Here is a 15,942-nt window from a genome sequence, read left to right as displayed (position 1 = left end):
TACCCAAGTAGTCCTGCCTTATAAATTGCTCCAAGGGAAGTCCACATGTCCCTATTCCTAGAATTTTTCTCAGAACCTAGTCAGGTAATGAACAGCCTGGTCTTTCTGGCCTAAACCAGTTTCCTTTGTCCCCACCCAACATGAGTGAGGCTCAGTGTCATCGGGAAGTATTCATAGACAAGGTTGCACATTGCTCCTTTCATTTATTTATTATTAACATAAGGCTGGGATCCTAGCTTTCAAACCTGAGAAAAGTGGCTGAGGTGAATATTTAAAATACCAAAACAGAAGATAATAAGAAGAACCTCCACCTGACGATAGATGAAGAAAATGACAGAGCCCCACATTGGAGCACCGGACTGAGCTCCCAAGGTCCTGATGAGGAGCAGAAGGAGAGAGAACATGAGAAAGAAAGTCAGGACCATGAGGGAACCTCCATCTGGCGACAGATGGGGAAGGTGACTGAGCCCCACATTGGAGCACTGGACTGAGCTCCCAAGGTCCTGATGAGGAGCAGAAGGAGCGAGAACATGAGGGAGAAAGTCAGGAACGAGAGGGGTGCGTTCACTCATGGAGACGGTGGGACAGAACTAATGGGAGATCACCAACTCCAGTTGGAATGGGACTGATGGATCATGCGACCAAACCCGTCTCTCTGAATGTGGCCAACAGTGGGGGCTGACTGAGAAGCAAAGGACAATGGCGCTGGGCTCTGATTGTTCTGCATGGACGGGCTCTGTGGGAGCCTTCTCAGCTTGGTCGATCACCTTCCTGGACCTGGGGGGAGTTGGGAGGAACTTGGTCTTAGCATAGAGTGGGGAACCCTGATGGCTCCTTGGCCTTGAGAGGGAGGGAGGGGAGGTATGGGTGGAGGGGAGGGGAGGGAAGTGGGAGAAGGAGGGGAGGGAAGGGGGAGGAGGAGGGGAGGAGGGGGGAGGAGGGAAGGAGATGGAAATTTTTAAATATAAAAAAAATAAACCATGAGAAAAAAAATAAAAAAATAAATAAAATACCAAAACAGAGTTTGGCCACCAGATTCTCCCTGCATCCTTCAGTTCCTACCTCTTATAGGACATTTCTGGCAGCCATTTCCTTCCACCTACCTTAAATATTCCACCCTTGGGCTCTGCTTCCTTCTCCCAGCTGTTATTCTGCCTATAATCCAACTATTTTATTAACATGGGCTTTTCATCTCCCCTTTGGGCCTCTTGATTAATTTACTCGGTTCCGTTTCTCCCATATCATATCCTTTCATTCCCTCCTCACATTTCTCTGGGTAATATTTACTTTGGATATGCCCGGACAACTTGCCTCTGGTAATGATCTCCCACATATTTATAATAAACTTTCTCCTCCAACATACTTGGTACAAGTCATGGTCCTTTACCTTTTGTTTTTTTTTCATTGAATTTCAACCTTCTCCACATTCTACAGAGTTTCATATAGACTAGCCCTCAGCTGAACTTCAAATATGTGTCACATATATGTTTAGAACAAAGGCCAGACATTAGATGAACAAAAAATAATGGAAACTATGATGATGAAAGTTCTAGGTTAAGTAAATGAGTCAGTTGAAAATACAATAACAAAATACACTTATGTCTGATGTGCACAGATTACAGGGAAAACAGAATATTTGAGACCTGTGATGGTATGTGAGCCCCTAATGGTTGTGTCTCCTCCCCTGTGGTTACCGAGATCCCAACATTGTCCTTATCATAATAACACTGAGGCTTTGTCTTGAATCTCATGAGGGTAAATATTCCTCAATATAATAGGCCTTTCTTTGCGTTTGATCCTAGTGTCCTCACCATAATCATTTCTGTTATCAAAGGTGATTTTTTACAAATAATTTATGTTGACTGTGTGGTGTATATATTTTAATTGTGTTAAAAAAGATTTTGTTATCACATATTTCACAGAATATAAATACAGAAAGCATTATGTGAAATCAGTAGATGGGCCATATAAAGGAGCACTGAATTCTGTCTGCACCTGCTTTTGCACTGCCTCATGAGTGCTCTGTGCCCCCTGCAGGTTCTGGAAATTGCTACAGGAACATTTGTGTCAGGGTTCACACTGAAATCTTCTCACTGTGTCTCTAGTACAGTAATAAATGGCGGTGTCTTCAACTCTTAAGCTGTTCATTTGCAGATACACGATGCTTTTGGAATCATCTCTTGAGATGGTGAATCTGCCTTTCACTGACTCTGAATAGCTTGTTGCATAATTATTAGGTTTATGTTCAATTAGAGCAATCCACTCTAGGCCCTTCCCTGGCGCCTGCCGAACCCAGTTCATCCAGTAGTCACTGAATGTGAATCCAGAGGCTGCACAGGAGAGTTTTAGGGACCCTCCAGGCTGTACCAAGCCTCCCCCAGTCTCCACCAGCTGTACATCACACTGGACACCTGCAAACACAGAAAATATTTTCAGAAAACTACTATAAATGTCCACTGTCATTTTCACTTATACTTAGCATCCGTCTTTATCTATACATTACCTTTAAAAATTCCAAAAAGGAAAATCCAGCTCAGTCTCAAGTTCATTGTAGGTGTTTTGTGTTCAGAGCTGACCATAAAATGAGAGGATTTGTGAGCGTAGACCTGGGTGCCTCTGTCAGAACTGGAGGGCCATGGCTAGTTTTCATGAGCAGAAGAGAAAATTATTTGCATATCTTCAGGTTATATCAGGAACTGAGTTAAATCCAACTTAGAAGAGACAGTTCTTGGTACAGATGTCTGAAATAAGAACTGAACTAGCATTTTTAGGATCAAATTATTACTTATTGTCTTAAGGACATAGCTCAGTTGGTAGAGGATGTTTTCCATTCTTGAAACTCCTGTGTTCATTCCCATCCCTGCATGATAGGCAAGCCATTGGGTCAGGAGAATCATAGGTTTGGGTTGATAATTGTCTATGTGAAATGGTGTATTGAAAAGAAAAAAAAGGAACAAAAATGTATAGTTGCTTAGTATGAGTTTATGGCTTGGTATTTTAATATAAATTACCAGTCTTACTTTATTATTCATTATATTTGTAAACTGCTTAACTGCCTTTTGTGAATTATAATCAGTTGTATAGTAAGTATATCATGCTGAAATCTCTGAGATTGATTACCCCTTAAAATGAAGGAACTACAATATACATATAAATGCTATCTGAGATTCCTTTAGAACAATCATAAAAACACTTCCTGAAGATAGATGTTTTTCATTTAGTTCCTCCAGGGCTAATGGTTCACACCAACCACAGAGATCTGCTCTTCTCCATCACAAAACTACTATTCCCACAGGGGTATTGTAAGAGTCCATTAACACTGTTGGGTTTTTTTGGGGGGGAGTTATATTTTTTATTAAAGATTTCCATCTCCTCCCCCTTCCCTCTCCTCCCTTCCACCCATACCCCCAATCCATCCCTCTCCAAGGCAAAGAGCCATCAGGGTTCCCTTCACTATGTTAAGTCCAAGGTCCTCCCAGCTCCCCCTAAGTCCAGGAAGGTGAGCAACCAAACTGACAAGGCTCACAGTGAGCCCGTCCATGCTGTAGAGTTCATGTTCATTGCCATTGTCCTTGGTTTCTCAGACCTCCTCCACCGTCAGCCACATTCAGAGAGTCCGGTTTGGTCCCCTGTTCCATCAGTCTCATTCCAACTGGACTTGGTGGTCTCCCGTTAGATCTGTCCCACCATCTCAATGGGTAAACGCACTCCTCATGGTCCTGACTTCCTTGCTCATGATCTCCCTCCTTTTGCTCCTCATCGGGACCTTGGGAGCTCAGTCCGGTACTCCTATGTGGGGCTCTGTCATTTTCTCCATCCAATGCCAGTTGAAGGTTCTATGGTGATATGCAAGATATTCATGAGTATGGCAATAGAATCTGGACATTTCTGGCACCCTCTCCTCAGCTGCCCAAGGAACTAGCTGGGGGCGTCTACCTGGACACCTGGGAACCCCTCTAAAGTCAAGTCTCTGACAACCCTAGAATGGCTCCCTTAAATAAGATATATAACTCCTTGTTCCCATATCCACTTTTCCTATATCCCAACCATCCTATTCCCCCAAGCTCTTCCCATCCTCCACTTCACACTTTTCTCGCCCCATCCCCCCTCCCCCCATCCCAACCCACCCCCATGTTCCCATTTTTTGTCCGGCAATCTTGTCTACTTCCAATATCCAGGAGGATAACTATATGTTTTTCTTTAAGTTCACCTTCTTATATAGCTTCTTTAGGATTTTTTACTGATTATAGGCTCGATGTCCTTTATATATGGCTAGAAACCAATTATGAGTGAGTACATCCCATGTTCATCTTTTTGGGCCTGGGTTACCTCACTCAGGATGGTGTTTTCTATTTGCCTCAATTTGCATTCAAATTTCAAGATGTCATTGTTTTTTACCGCCGAGTAGTACTCTAATATGTATATATTCCACACTTTCTTCATCCATTCTTCCACTGAAGGGCATCTAGGTTGTTTCCAGGTTCTGGCTATTACAAATAATGCTGCTATGAACATAGTTGAACAAATGCTTTTGTAATATGATTGGGCATCTCTTGGGTAAATTCCCAACAGTGGGATTGCTGGGTCCTGGGGTAGGTTGATCCCGAATTTCCTGAGAAAACTCCACACTGCTTTCCAAAGTAGTTGCACAAGTTTGCATTCCAACCAGCAATGGATGAGTGTACCCCTCACTCCACAACCTCTCCAGCAAAGGCTATCATTAGTGTTTTTGATTTTATCCAATCTAACAGGAGTAAGATGGTATCTCAAAGTTGTTTTGATTTGCATTTTCCTGATTGCTAAGGAGGTTGAGCATGCCCTTAAGTGTCTTTTGGCCATTCGAACTTCTTCTGTTGAGAATTCTCTGTTCAGTTCAGTGCCCCATTTTTTAATTGGGTTCATTGGCATTTTAAAGTCTAGTCTCTTGAGTTCCTTATATATTTTGGAGATCAGACCTTTGTCTGTTGCGGGATTGGTGAAGATCTTTTCCCAGTCAGTAGGCTGCCTTTTTGTCTTAGTGACAGTGTCCTTTGCTTTATAGAAGCTGCGCAGCTTCAGGAGGTCCCATTTATTCAATGATGCCTTTAATGTCTGTGCTGCTGGGGCTATACGTAGGAAGCGGTCTCCTGTGCCCAAATGTTGTAGAGTACTTCCCAATTTCTCCTCTAACAGGTTCAGTGTGTTCAGATTGATATTGAGGTCTTTAATCCATTTGGACTTGAGTTTTGTGCATGGTGATAGACACAGATCTACTTTCATTCTTCTACAGGTTGACATCCAGTTATGCCAGCACCATTTGTTGAAGATGCTTTCTTTCTTCCATTATGTGCTTTTAGCTCCTTTATCAAAAATCAGGTGTTCATAGGTTTGTGGGTTAAGATCTGGGTCTTCTATTCGATTCCATTGGTCGACTTCTCTATTTTTATGCCAATACCAAGCTGTTTTCAATACTGTAGCTCTGTAATAGAGTTTGAAGTCAGGGATGGTAATGCCTCCAGAAGTTCCTTTGTTGTATAAGATTGTTTTGGCTATCCTGGGTTTCTTGTTCTTCCATATAAAGTTGATTATTGTCCTCTCAAGATCTGTGAAGAATTTTGATGGGATCTTTAAGGGGATTGCATTAAATCTATAGATTGCCTTTGGTAGTATTGCCATTTTTACTATGTTGATCCTCCCAATCCAAGAGCAAGGGAGATCCTTCCATTTTCTGGTATCCTCTTCAATTTCTTTCTTCAAAGACTTAAAGTTCTTGTCAAATAGGTCTTTCACTTCCTTGGTTAGAGTTATCACAAGATATTTTATGCTATTTGTGGCTATCGTGAAAGGTGACTATGATCAATTAGGCTTCATCCCAGAGATGCAGGGCTGGTTCAACATACGAAAATCTATCAATGTAATCATATAAATAAACTGAAGGATAAAAACCATATGATCATCTCATTAGATGCAGAAAAAGCATTTGACAAAATTCAGCACCCTTTTATGATAAAGGTCTTGGAGAGATTAGGGATACAGGGGTCATTTCTAAATATAATAAAGGCTATTTACAGCAAGCCGACAGCTAACATCAAATTAAATGGAGAGAAACTCAAGGCCATCCCACTAAATTCAGGAACTCGACAAGGCTGTCCACTCTCTCCTTATCTCTTCAATATAGTGCTTGAAGTTCTAGCAATAGCAATAAGACAAAACAAGGGGATCAAGGGGATTTGAATTGGAAAGGAAGAAGTTAAACTTTTGTTATTTGCAGATGATATGATAGTGTACATAAGCGACCTGAAAAACTCCACCAAAGAACTCCTACAGCTGATAAACTCCTTTAGTATCGTGGCAGGATATAAGATCAACTCCAAAAAATCAGTTGCCCTCCTATATACAAAGGATAAGGAAGCAGAGAAAGAAATCAGAGAAGCGTCACCTGTTGGTTTTGTTTTAACCACAGGATGAGTCACTGTGTTTCAGGGTCTGTATTATGGTTATATTCATATTCCCATGACAGTCTTTGGAAGAGATCACAAACCACTGAAGAAATCTCTAATGGTGAATGTTCAAGTACATCGGAAGACAGAATTTTCAAATCCTTTCTATGCCACAGGTGTCATATTTAAAAATATTACTTCTCTGTCACATTTAAAAATATTACTAATCAGTGTGAACACTTGCATATTTATTTAATAAGATGCTTTAAATTCTACATTTAAAAATATTACTAATCAGTGTCAACACTTGCATATTTATTTAATAAGATGCTTTAAATTCTATTATCAACTGATATGATTTTTCTGCTCAAAATAGGCTATCTTTTGGAGGCAGTCACCATTAATAGCAAAGTTTTTAAATGTACGCATCCATACACACTTGTCACCAGGAAAATCCCCTATTTTGCATATACTTGATGGATAATACAACAGCAGTGATGTGACCCCATTATCACAATATGTCTCATTTCCTATTCATCCCAGCAACTGTTTTCTATGAACAGATTAGGACGTGGTCCAACATACAGTTGTTTCTGAGAGTGGAGTTTGTGAACAATCAAAAGTGGAATCACAATTATTATGTTAAAAATACTGTCATATGACATTAGTTGAGTTCCAAAAATCTATTTTCATTAAAACATATTCTTAAATATAGAGAAATGGTTCAGTTGTTGAAGGCTTCATCCACATTACAAATGTCAAGAAATTCTGCTTTTTACCCTGTCTTAAGAGACAGAACCAAATAAATTTGACTTTACAGAAACAAAATATTTCATGATTTGAGAAAGGAAAGAACCCCTATTTTTTTTGTCTTTAGGCAGTTAGAAACAAAGACTGAGAAAACCTGGTTTTCTTTCCCTGCTCTGAAATATAGAGTTCCTGAGATTGATCAGGCCTGAGCGCCCCCTGCTGGTTCAGAGTTCTCTGCAATGAGGTATGTATCTGGACTTGTACTGCAGTCTCCTCACTTGAACAGTAGTATGTGGCTTTTTCCTCAATGGTCAGAGATTTAAGCTGCAAGAAGGATGTGTTTTTGATACTTTCTCTAGTTATGTACATGTGACTCTTGAGGGATAGGTTGTATACAGTTGTTACTATCATCATAAGTTATATTCCTTATCCACTCAAACTTCTTCCCTGGGGACAGACAACCTGATTCAGTTCCAACAGTAGCCACTGTTAATGGAATAGCCAGGCACAGAGCAACTGAGGGACAACGACTTTGAAGGCATCAGAAGGCCAGATTCTTACTCCTGAAACTGTATTTGGGACAGGATTCCTTCAAAAAAGAAGAGCAATATCTGTAAATTACGGGTTGTCCCAACCTACAAGGACACATGTATGAAATGTTAACAATCATCAGGAAGGGTTGTCATGAGGTACAGAAGTCCCAACAGTCTCATATTCAAGGATAACCTTATGTTTTTCATAGGCCAGCCTTCTGTTAGAGAGATGTGAGCTCCCACAGCACATAATGAGTTTTAACTAAGAGCTAGAAAATGTATTTGCATGTGGGGTGTCTGCCTTCATGTTAAAAATGGTGGATACTACTCTGTTTGGTTATTACAATATGGCCATCAGTACCTCTGAATTCGTACAGTATGTGTCAGGAATAATAAAGAATGAGGACTACAGTGATCACAGAAAACCCATATTGGCATGAAAACATATCCAGTTCTAAGCATAACATGACCACCAAATTCTTCTGCTCCTGTATTTTTAAAGTTACATTTTGGTGTCAGCCTTCTGTTCACAATACTTTTCCTGAGTTCTTGATTTGATTAGTATGCTCTTACTGGTCTTAATTTTATTCAATTTTCTTATACAGGAGATGTGTTTCTTCTGCGAAACAATATTTATATGTATCATTCTCACTGGTTAAGATAAAAGCTATAACTGGGCAACAGAGATTGGGCAGAAGAGTGAGGCAAGGAGAATTCTGAGAAGATCAGAGTCAGTAGATATTGCCAGGAGATGCAGGGGGAGCAAAACATGCTTGCGGACAGTTGAAGCCAGGATCTACATATAGATTCATAAAAAATGGGTTATTTTAAATGTAACCTGGTAACAAGTCTGAGAATATGTATATATGTGTAATATATTATGTCTCTATTTAATTTATTTGTGAACAGACATACTGGAAAAAGAAAACTCTGCCTACAGGTGTCCATCTTTCCTAGAAAATTGGACAACTGACATATTTTTACACTTGTTCCACACCTACTTCTTGCCCCATTCAGTCTGGGGAATGTAGAGGATGCAAATGTTGACAGAAGAAGCTGAGAACTGTGCATACCATGAACATTACTCAGGGATCCATTTCATTCTTTATACTGTCCTGGGTCATAGCTGCCAAGGATAGACAAGTGACAGTATCATAGGATCAGGTTCTGATAGCCCAATCACAGAAACTAATGATTAAAATACAAAGGATATTCTACTACCTCAGGACTATGTACAGACCAGGGCACTCCATGAACTTCTCACTGTATGTCACTGTTTGGTCACAATATGAAGTCTTCCCAATTTTCTAATTCTCCCAATAGTTGTTTTTTTTTTTTTAATCTAATATCAAGTATTTTAAAAATTGAATACAGGCCTATTTTTCAGCAACCTTGGGGGAAATCTGAAACACAGCTTGCTACAATGCAGAGGGGAACAAGAGGTGAGTGACCAGCACATGACAGGACACCACATTCCCTAGGACCTCCATAGTGGGGCAAAACCCCAGACTCCTCCCTCAACTGCCTGTGGTTCTCTAGCCAGCAGAATAGTTTACTGCCTCAATACCCACCCCACCTACTGGACACCCCACAAGCTATAAGTCCCATCCAGCCCCCAAAATCACTTATTGTCCTGCAACCTTAGTGGAGCACTAAAACGCAGCTTTCTACAATACAGAAAGTACCAAGAGGAAAACTAATTGATGAGAGGACCAAGGAACGAACTCTAAAGCACAAGAGGACTAAGAGCACAACCAGGAGAGAAGACAAGGGGGCAGGCTAAGAGAGACTTCAATGGTCCCTGAGACAAAGAAATTGAAATGACATAGCAGACCAAGAACAATTCCCTAAGACTCAGACAGGAAGATAAAGGATTGTACCAAGATTCAAAGCCAGTGACTGCATCAACCGTAGTAAGAGATGGAGTCCTACATCTTGAACGGTTCAGGAATTTGCATGAGACATAGAGAAGAATCCTCGCCTGACCTCAAAATGACACAATTTCTCCCAAAAGGGACATACCAACTTAAAAAATTACATCTCCTTATAGTGTTCTATAAGATTATGGGGCCAATTATATTCAAAGAAGCAAAGCTAACATGTCTCAATCTTAGTCTGATTTTATAAAATAAAATCAAATGCTTATATGCTTCAGTGTATTAACTAGGGTTCACTTCTTTCAGGCCAAAATGACTCCAAATAAATACTTAAAAAAATCTTTTTCACAACTGATTATTTGCCCTAATCTTCAAATTGGGATCTATCTCTTCCTCATACACTCTTTCTCTGATTCTTTGCCTCCCCTGTTCTTTGGTTTTCACCTCCCTCAATTACCGGGTGCATGGGCCTACATGTTCAAATATATACCCACATATTTTCTGCAAAGTGTTATTTTACTTTTTATCCCTAGTTTATTTGTTGTATCATATTGAAAATCAAATGCTGATTGCTCTATCAAATAGCTTCCAGTGTTCCTTCACAATTTGCATTCTTGGACCAGTTTAAGTTTGCCTTATAAATTGCTCCAAGTGAAGTCCACATGTCACTATTCCTAGAATTTTTTTCAGAACCTAGTCAGGTAATGAACAGCCTGCTCTTTGTGGCCTAAACCAGCATTCCAGTTTCCTTTGTCCCCACCCAACATGGGTGAGGTTCAGTGTCATCAGGAAGTAGTCATAGACAAGGTTGCACATTGCTTCTTGTCATTTATTTATTATTAACATAAGGCTGGGATCCTAGCTTTCAAACCTGGGGAAAGTGTCTGAGGTGCCCATTTAAAATACAAAGTGAGTATGACCAACAGTTTCTCCCTGCATCCTTCAGCTCCTACCTTTTACAGGATGTTTGTGGCAGGCATTTCCTTCCACCTGCTTTAAATATTCCATCCTTGGGGCTCTGTTTCCCTCTCCCAGCTGCTCTTCTGTGTATTATCCAACTATTTTAGTCACATGGGCCTTTCATCTCCCCTTTGGGCCTCTTGACTGATTTACTTGGTTCCCTCTCTCCTGTATCTTATCCCTCCCTCCACTCCTCACATTGCTCAGTGTTATATTCACTCTGGACTCTCCAAGACACCTTATCTCTGCTTAAGCTCTCCCTCATATCTATAATAAACTTTCTCCTCTATTATACTTGGTACCAGTCATGTTCCTTTAAGCTTTCTTTCTTTTTTTTCATTCAGTATCAATCTTCTCCAAATCCCACAGAATTTCATATAGCCTAGGCCTCAGCTGAACTCCAAGTAAGTGTCTCATATTTGTTTAGAATGAAGGCAAGAAATTAGATAAATTATGTAGGAGGGTTTTCTATCTATCTGTTGTTTCATTAGTTAATTCATAAAGAAAACTGCTTGGCCTGATAGGTCAGAACATAGGTAGGCGGGGAAGACAGAACAGAATGCTGGGAGGAAGAAGACATTGAGGCAGTCGCCATGCCTCTCCTCTCTGAGATGGATGCAGGTTAAAATGTTCTCTGTAAGCCACCACCTCATGGTGCTACACAGATTACTAAGTATGGGTTAAAGCAAGATGTGAGAATTAGCCAATAAGAGGCTGAAACCAATGAGCCAGGCAGTGTTTAAATGAATACAACTTGTGTGTTGTTATTTCAGGTGTAAAGCTAGCCATGTGGGAGCTGGGCGGGAACATAGCCCGCAGCTCCTTCTACAATTGGTGCCTCAACATGGTAAACTGGATCCATGTAAAATCTTAGAGAGCTTAAAAAGGAGAGAAAAAGAATTTAGCACAGCCTTTTGCTGTTTGCTAGGGTGTGCTGTAGAGATATTTCCTGATTCAGCAATAATGGCAGAAAAAAAGCCGTGCCAGTTATTTTAAGACGTGTCTTCCTGGGCCCTGCCACTGATGCAAACTCCGGCTATGGAGCATTTCTGGGCCCACTCAGGGTCAGGAACAAAGTAGCTGAGACCATGTTTGTGGCTCAGCTCTTCCTGCCTGGGTAGGAAGCGGGATCATGTCTACTAGAAAGTGACAGTTTTGAAAGACCATTTTCTGGGCTGTGCTGCCATCGCGATCACTGGCTCCTGCAGGAGACAAAGCTTTTGAATGGAGCATTTGAAGTAAAGTGCTATGATTTGTTTGATGGCAACTAGACTCGCTGTGTGCCTAAAAAGGGGTCATTGCGAGCTGTGGCTCAGAGGCACAAGCAGCTCCGCCATGTTGGACTGGGCAAGGCAAGCAGACAGTACCTGCTTTTGATCTAGAAATGTCACAGCTTAGATTCTTAAGTGCTTAGTGATTTAAAACTGCAAAACAAAAATGCTCCTAGATAGTAAAAAAATTACAGATTCGCAATAGGACAGATTCAGACATAGAAGACATTAAATGGGTCACAGTGTTGGTTGAATGTACATGGGCTTGGGAGAGAGAAGAAAATGAATTTAGAGAATAAAATTAATGCCTTAAAAAAGGGTAAAGTCCTTAAAGAGACAGAATAAAGTAAAGTAATAGAGTAAATGTTAGCCACATAAAAATGGAAACTTCACAGAGGGTTTGATTATGTATTTTATTGTGTTTTCTTTAAAACTTTTGACTGTGAAGGAACTAAGTACAACAAATTTCATTAAATGGGGTGCTAAGCTGATCCAACATGTATGTTCTAAAGGTATCATGACTTCCAAATTTTGGTCTAAGGATATGATGCTTTGGAGAGGGTCTTCTTTTGTTTTCACAGAGGATGAGACCCTGTGGATTGCTTCTATCCCAATATTGTTTGATAGAACACGTCCTCCTGAAAGGTTGCTGTGAACACCCTCAAAAAATTACTTCAATCAACTACCAACTGAGATGAAACTAGCACACAGGTTATAGCATGAAAGCCCTAAATTAGAGTGCCCCCACTCAGTACGAAGCAGTTTGGAGAGAAATAACTACGTCCATATTCCCAAATATTGTTTATAATTTTTTTTTACATTTAAAGAGGGATATGATATAGGTATGAATAATTTACATTTATACTTATATCATTTTTAAATTGACTTATTGATACAAGTTTAAGGTCAATTTTGTTATATGTATATGTGTTTCTGCCCTTGATTGAGGTATTGTGATTATGTAGTTCATTTAAAAATAAAAATAAAAAAATTAAGAAATACAGGTTAATAGATAATCATCAATAATAGTCAAGCATGTAGTCATGTTAGTTAGATTTTCTAGATGTGCATAGATATATTTCAGATAGGCATTCTTCATATTTTTCAAAGACTACAGAATATAGCATTTAATGTTTTAATAACTTAGGTTTTTCATGACAATGAGAAATGTCTGCTCATGGCAGCACCAATTTACTTCAAGAGGAGGATGGGCATTGAAGAGGCTCCTTATGGAGTTGGTTAGCCATTTGGGCAAGAAACTGCTCTTGCCTGGACTGATGCATGAACTAGACACAAGAACCCACAGAGAGAGGACTCCTAAACTTGCCTAAAGGTGAGATGATCTTTCGGGATTCCTGATTCATGAGTCTGCGAGACATTCTGCAGGACACAGCAGATAGTGACTGACTGTCTTTGAATTTTCCTGCTTCATGGAAATGTCTGTTGGATACTATGGGCATGTAGGCTGAAGATGGAATCCCCAATGGTACAGAGGAACTTTGGGTGACTGTCCAGGCAATGAGATATCTTATTCATTTCTAAAGTTTGGAAGTTGCTTACTTCTTGTTTACTTAGGTAATATTATACCTTTCTGGAGTCTTTGATGGAGGTAAAAATGGATAGTTATAGTTTTCCTTAGTTATGATAAAAGATAAAATAGATAAAAATATTGTAACTGTAATTCTTGCTTAATAACTGTTTTGTTATATGTAATTTTGTTATGTTAAAGTTAAAGCCTTCCTTTTTGTTTAAACAGAAAAGGGGGAAATGATGTAGGAGGGTTTTCTATCTATCTGTTGTTTCATTGGTTAATTCATAAAGAAAACTGCTTGGCCTGATAGGTTAGAACATAGGTAGGTGGGGAAGACAGAACAGAATGCTGGGAGGAAGAAGGCAGTGAGGCAATCACCATGCCTCTCCTCTCTGAGATGGACGCAGGTTAAGATGTTTCCCTGTAAGCCACCACTTCGTGGTGCTACACAGATTACTAAATATGGGTTAATGCAAGATGTGGGAATTAGCCAATAAGAGGCTGAAACTAATGAGCTAGGCAGTATTTAAAAGAATACAATTTGTGTGTTGTTATCTCAGGGCATAAGCTAGCCAGGCGGCCAGGAGCCAGGTGGCAGGAAGCAGCCTGCAGCTCCTTCTACAGATAAATAAAATAATGGAAGATATGATGATGAAAGTTTGAGTTTAAGTAAATGAATCAGGTGAAAATACAGACAAAATACAGCCTTGCCTGGTGTGCACAGATTTCAGGGAAAAAGAAGATTTGAGACCTGTGATGGTATGTGGGTCCCTGAGGCTTGTGTCTCCTCTCCTGTGGTTACCAAGATCCCAACATTGTCCTAATCATAATACCACTGAGTCCTTGAATCTCAGTAAGGAAAATCTTCCCCAATATCATAGACCTTCCTTAGCATTTGATCCTAGTGTCCTCACCATAATCATTTCTGTTATCAAAGGTGATTTTTTTACAAGTAATTTATGTTAGACTGTGTGGTGTATATATGTTAAATTGTGCCAAAACAGGACTTTGTTATCACATATTTCACAGAACACAAATACAGAAAACATGTGACATCAGTAGATGAGCCATATAAAGGAGCACTGAATTCTGTCTGCACCTGTTCCTGCCCTGCCTCACGTGTGCTCTGTGCCCCCTGCTGGTTTTGGGAATTGCTGCAGGAGGGTTCACACTAAAATCTTATCACTGTGTTTTCAGTACAATAATAAATGGCGGTGTCTTCAACTCTTAAGCTGTTTATTTGCAGGTACAGGATGCTTTTGGAATCATATCTTGAGATGGTAAATCTGCCTTTCACATACTCTGCATAGTGTGTTGCATAATTTTCAGGTTTGTGTTTAATTACACCAACACACTCTGGGCCCTTCCCTGGTGCCTGGCAGATCCAGTGCATCCAGTAGTCGCTGAATGTGAATCCTGAGGCTGCACAGGAGAGTTTTAGGGATGCTCCAGGCTTTACCAAGCCTCCCTCATTCTCCACCAGTTGCACATCACACTGGACACCTGCAAACACAGAGAATCATTTAGGAAACTACCATAAATCTGCATTTTCACTATCACTTATATTTGCCCAAATACTTAGCATATCTCTTCATCTATACATTACCTTTGAAAAGAGCAAAAAGGAAAATCCAGCTCAGCCTCAAGTCCATCTTAGACCTTGTGTGTTCAGGGCTGACCACAAAATGGGAAAATTTGTGAGTGCAGACTGGATGCCTCTGTCAGAACTGTAGCGTCATGGCTAGTTTTCATGAGGAGAAGAGAAAATTATTTGCATATCTTCATGTTATATGAGGAACTGAGCAATGTCCAACTTAGAGGAGACAGTTTTTTGTACAGATGTCTGAAATAAAATAAGCACTTAGCTACAATTTATAGGATCAAATTATCACTTATTTTCTTAGGGATATAGCTCAGTTGGTATAGGATGTTATCCATGCCTGAAACTCCTGTGTTCATTCCCATCCCTGCATGATAGCCAAGCCATTCATTCAGGAAAATCATAGGTTTGGCTTGATAATTACCTATATGAAATGTTTTATCGAGGAAAAAAAGAAGAAAGACAAAAAAGAATATTTGCTTGGTATGAGTTTATGGCTTTGTATATTAATATAAGTTATCAGGCTTACTTTATTATTTATTAAATTTGTAAAATCTTTAAGTGTCTTTTTTTTTTTTGATTTTTCGAGACAAGGTTTCCCTGTAGTTTCTAGAGCCTGTCCTGGACCTAGCTCTTGTAGACCAGGCTGGTCTCGAACTCACAGAGATCTGCCTGCCTCTGCCTCCCGAGTGCTGGGATTAAAGGCGTGCGCCACCACCGCCCGGCTACTTTAAGTGTCTTTATGTATATTACAATCAGTGGTATAATAAGTATATCATGCTGAAATATCTAAGATTGATTATCCCCTAAAAAGAAAGAACTACTATATACATATAAATATTATATGAGATTACTTTTGAACAATCATAAAATACTTCTTGAAGATATATGTTTTTCATTTAATTCCTCCAGGTATAATGGTTCACACCAACCACAGAGACCTGCTCTTCCCCTTCACAAAGCTAATATCCCAGTACTTTGGTGACCTCTTAAAAAACCTC

General features: G+C 39.8%; 1 gene segment (V, D, J or C); it reads right to left on the bottom strand.

The window, feature by feature from the left end:
- Positions 1–15,044, bottom strand: part of LOC121677254 — an 83,953-nt gene extending 68,909 nt beyond the window's left edge. Inside the window, 2 exon segments of the V gene segment in view lie at positions 2,095–2,411; positions 14,948–15,044. Of these exon segments, the coding sequence occupies positions 2,095–2,411; positions 14,948–14,993 (363 nt within the window).
- Positions 15,045–15,942: the final 898 nt, after the last annotated feature.

Source organism: Arvicola amphibius, chromosome 7, assembly GCF_903992535.2.
Source record: "Arvicola amphibius chromosome 7, mArvAmp1.2, whole genome shotgun sequence".
Taxonomy (NCBI): Eukaryota; Metazoa; Chordata; class Mammalia; order Rodentia; family Cricetidae; genus Arvicola; species Arvicola amphibius.
The sequence above is the reverse complement of the archived record's forward strand: the minus strand, read 5'-3'. Positions and strand labels throughout refer to the sequence as shown.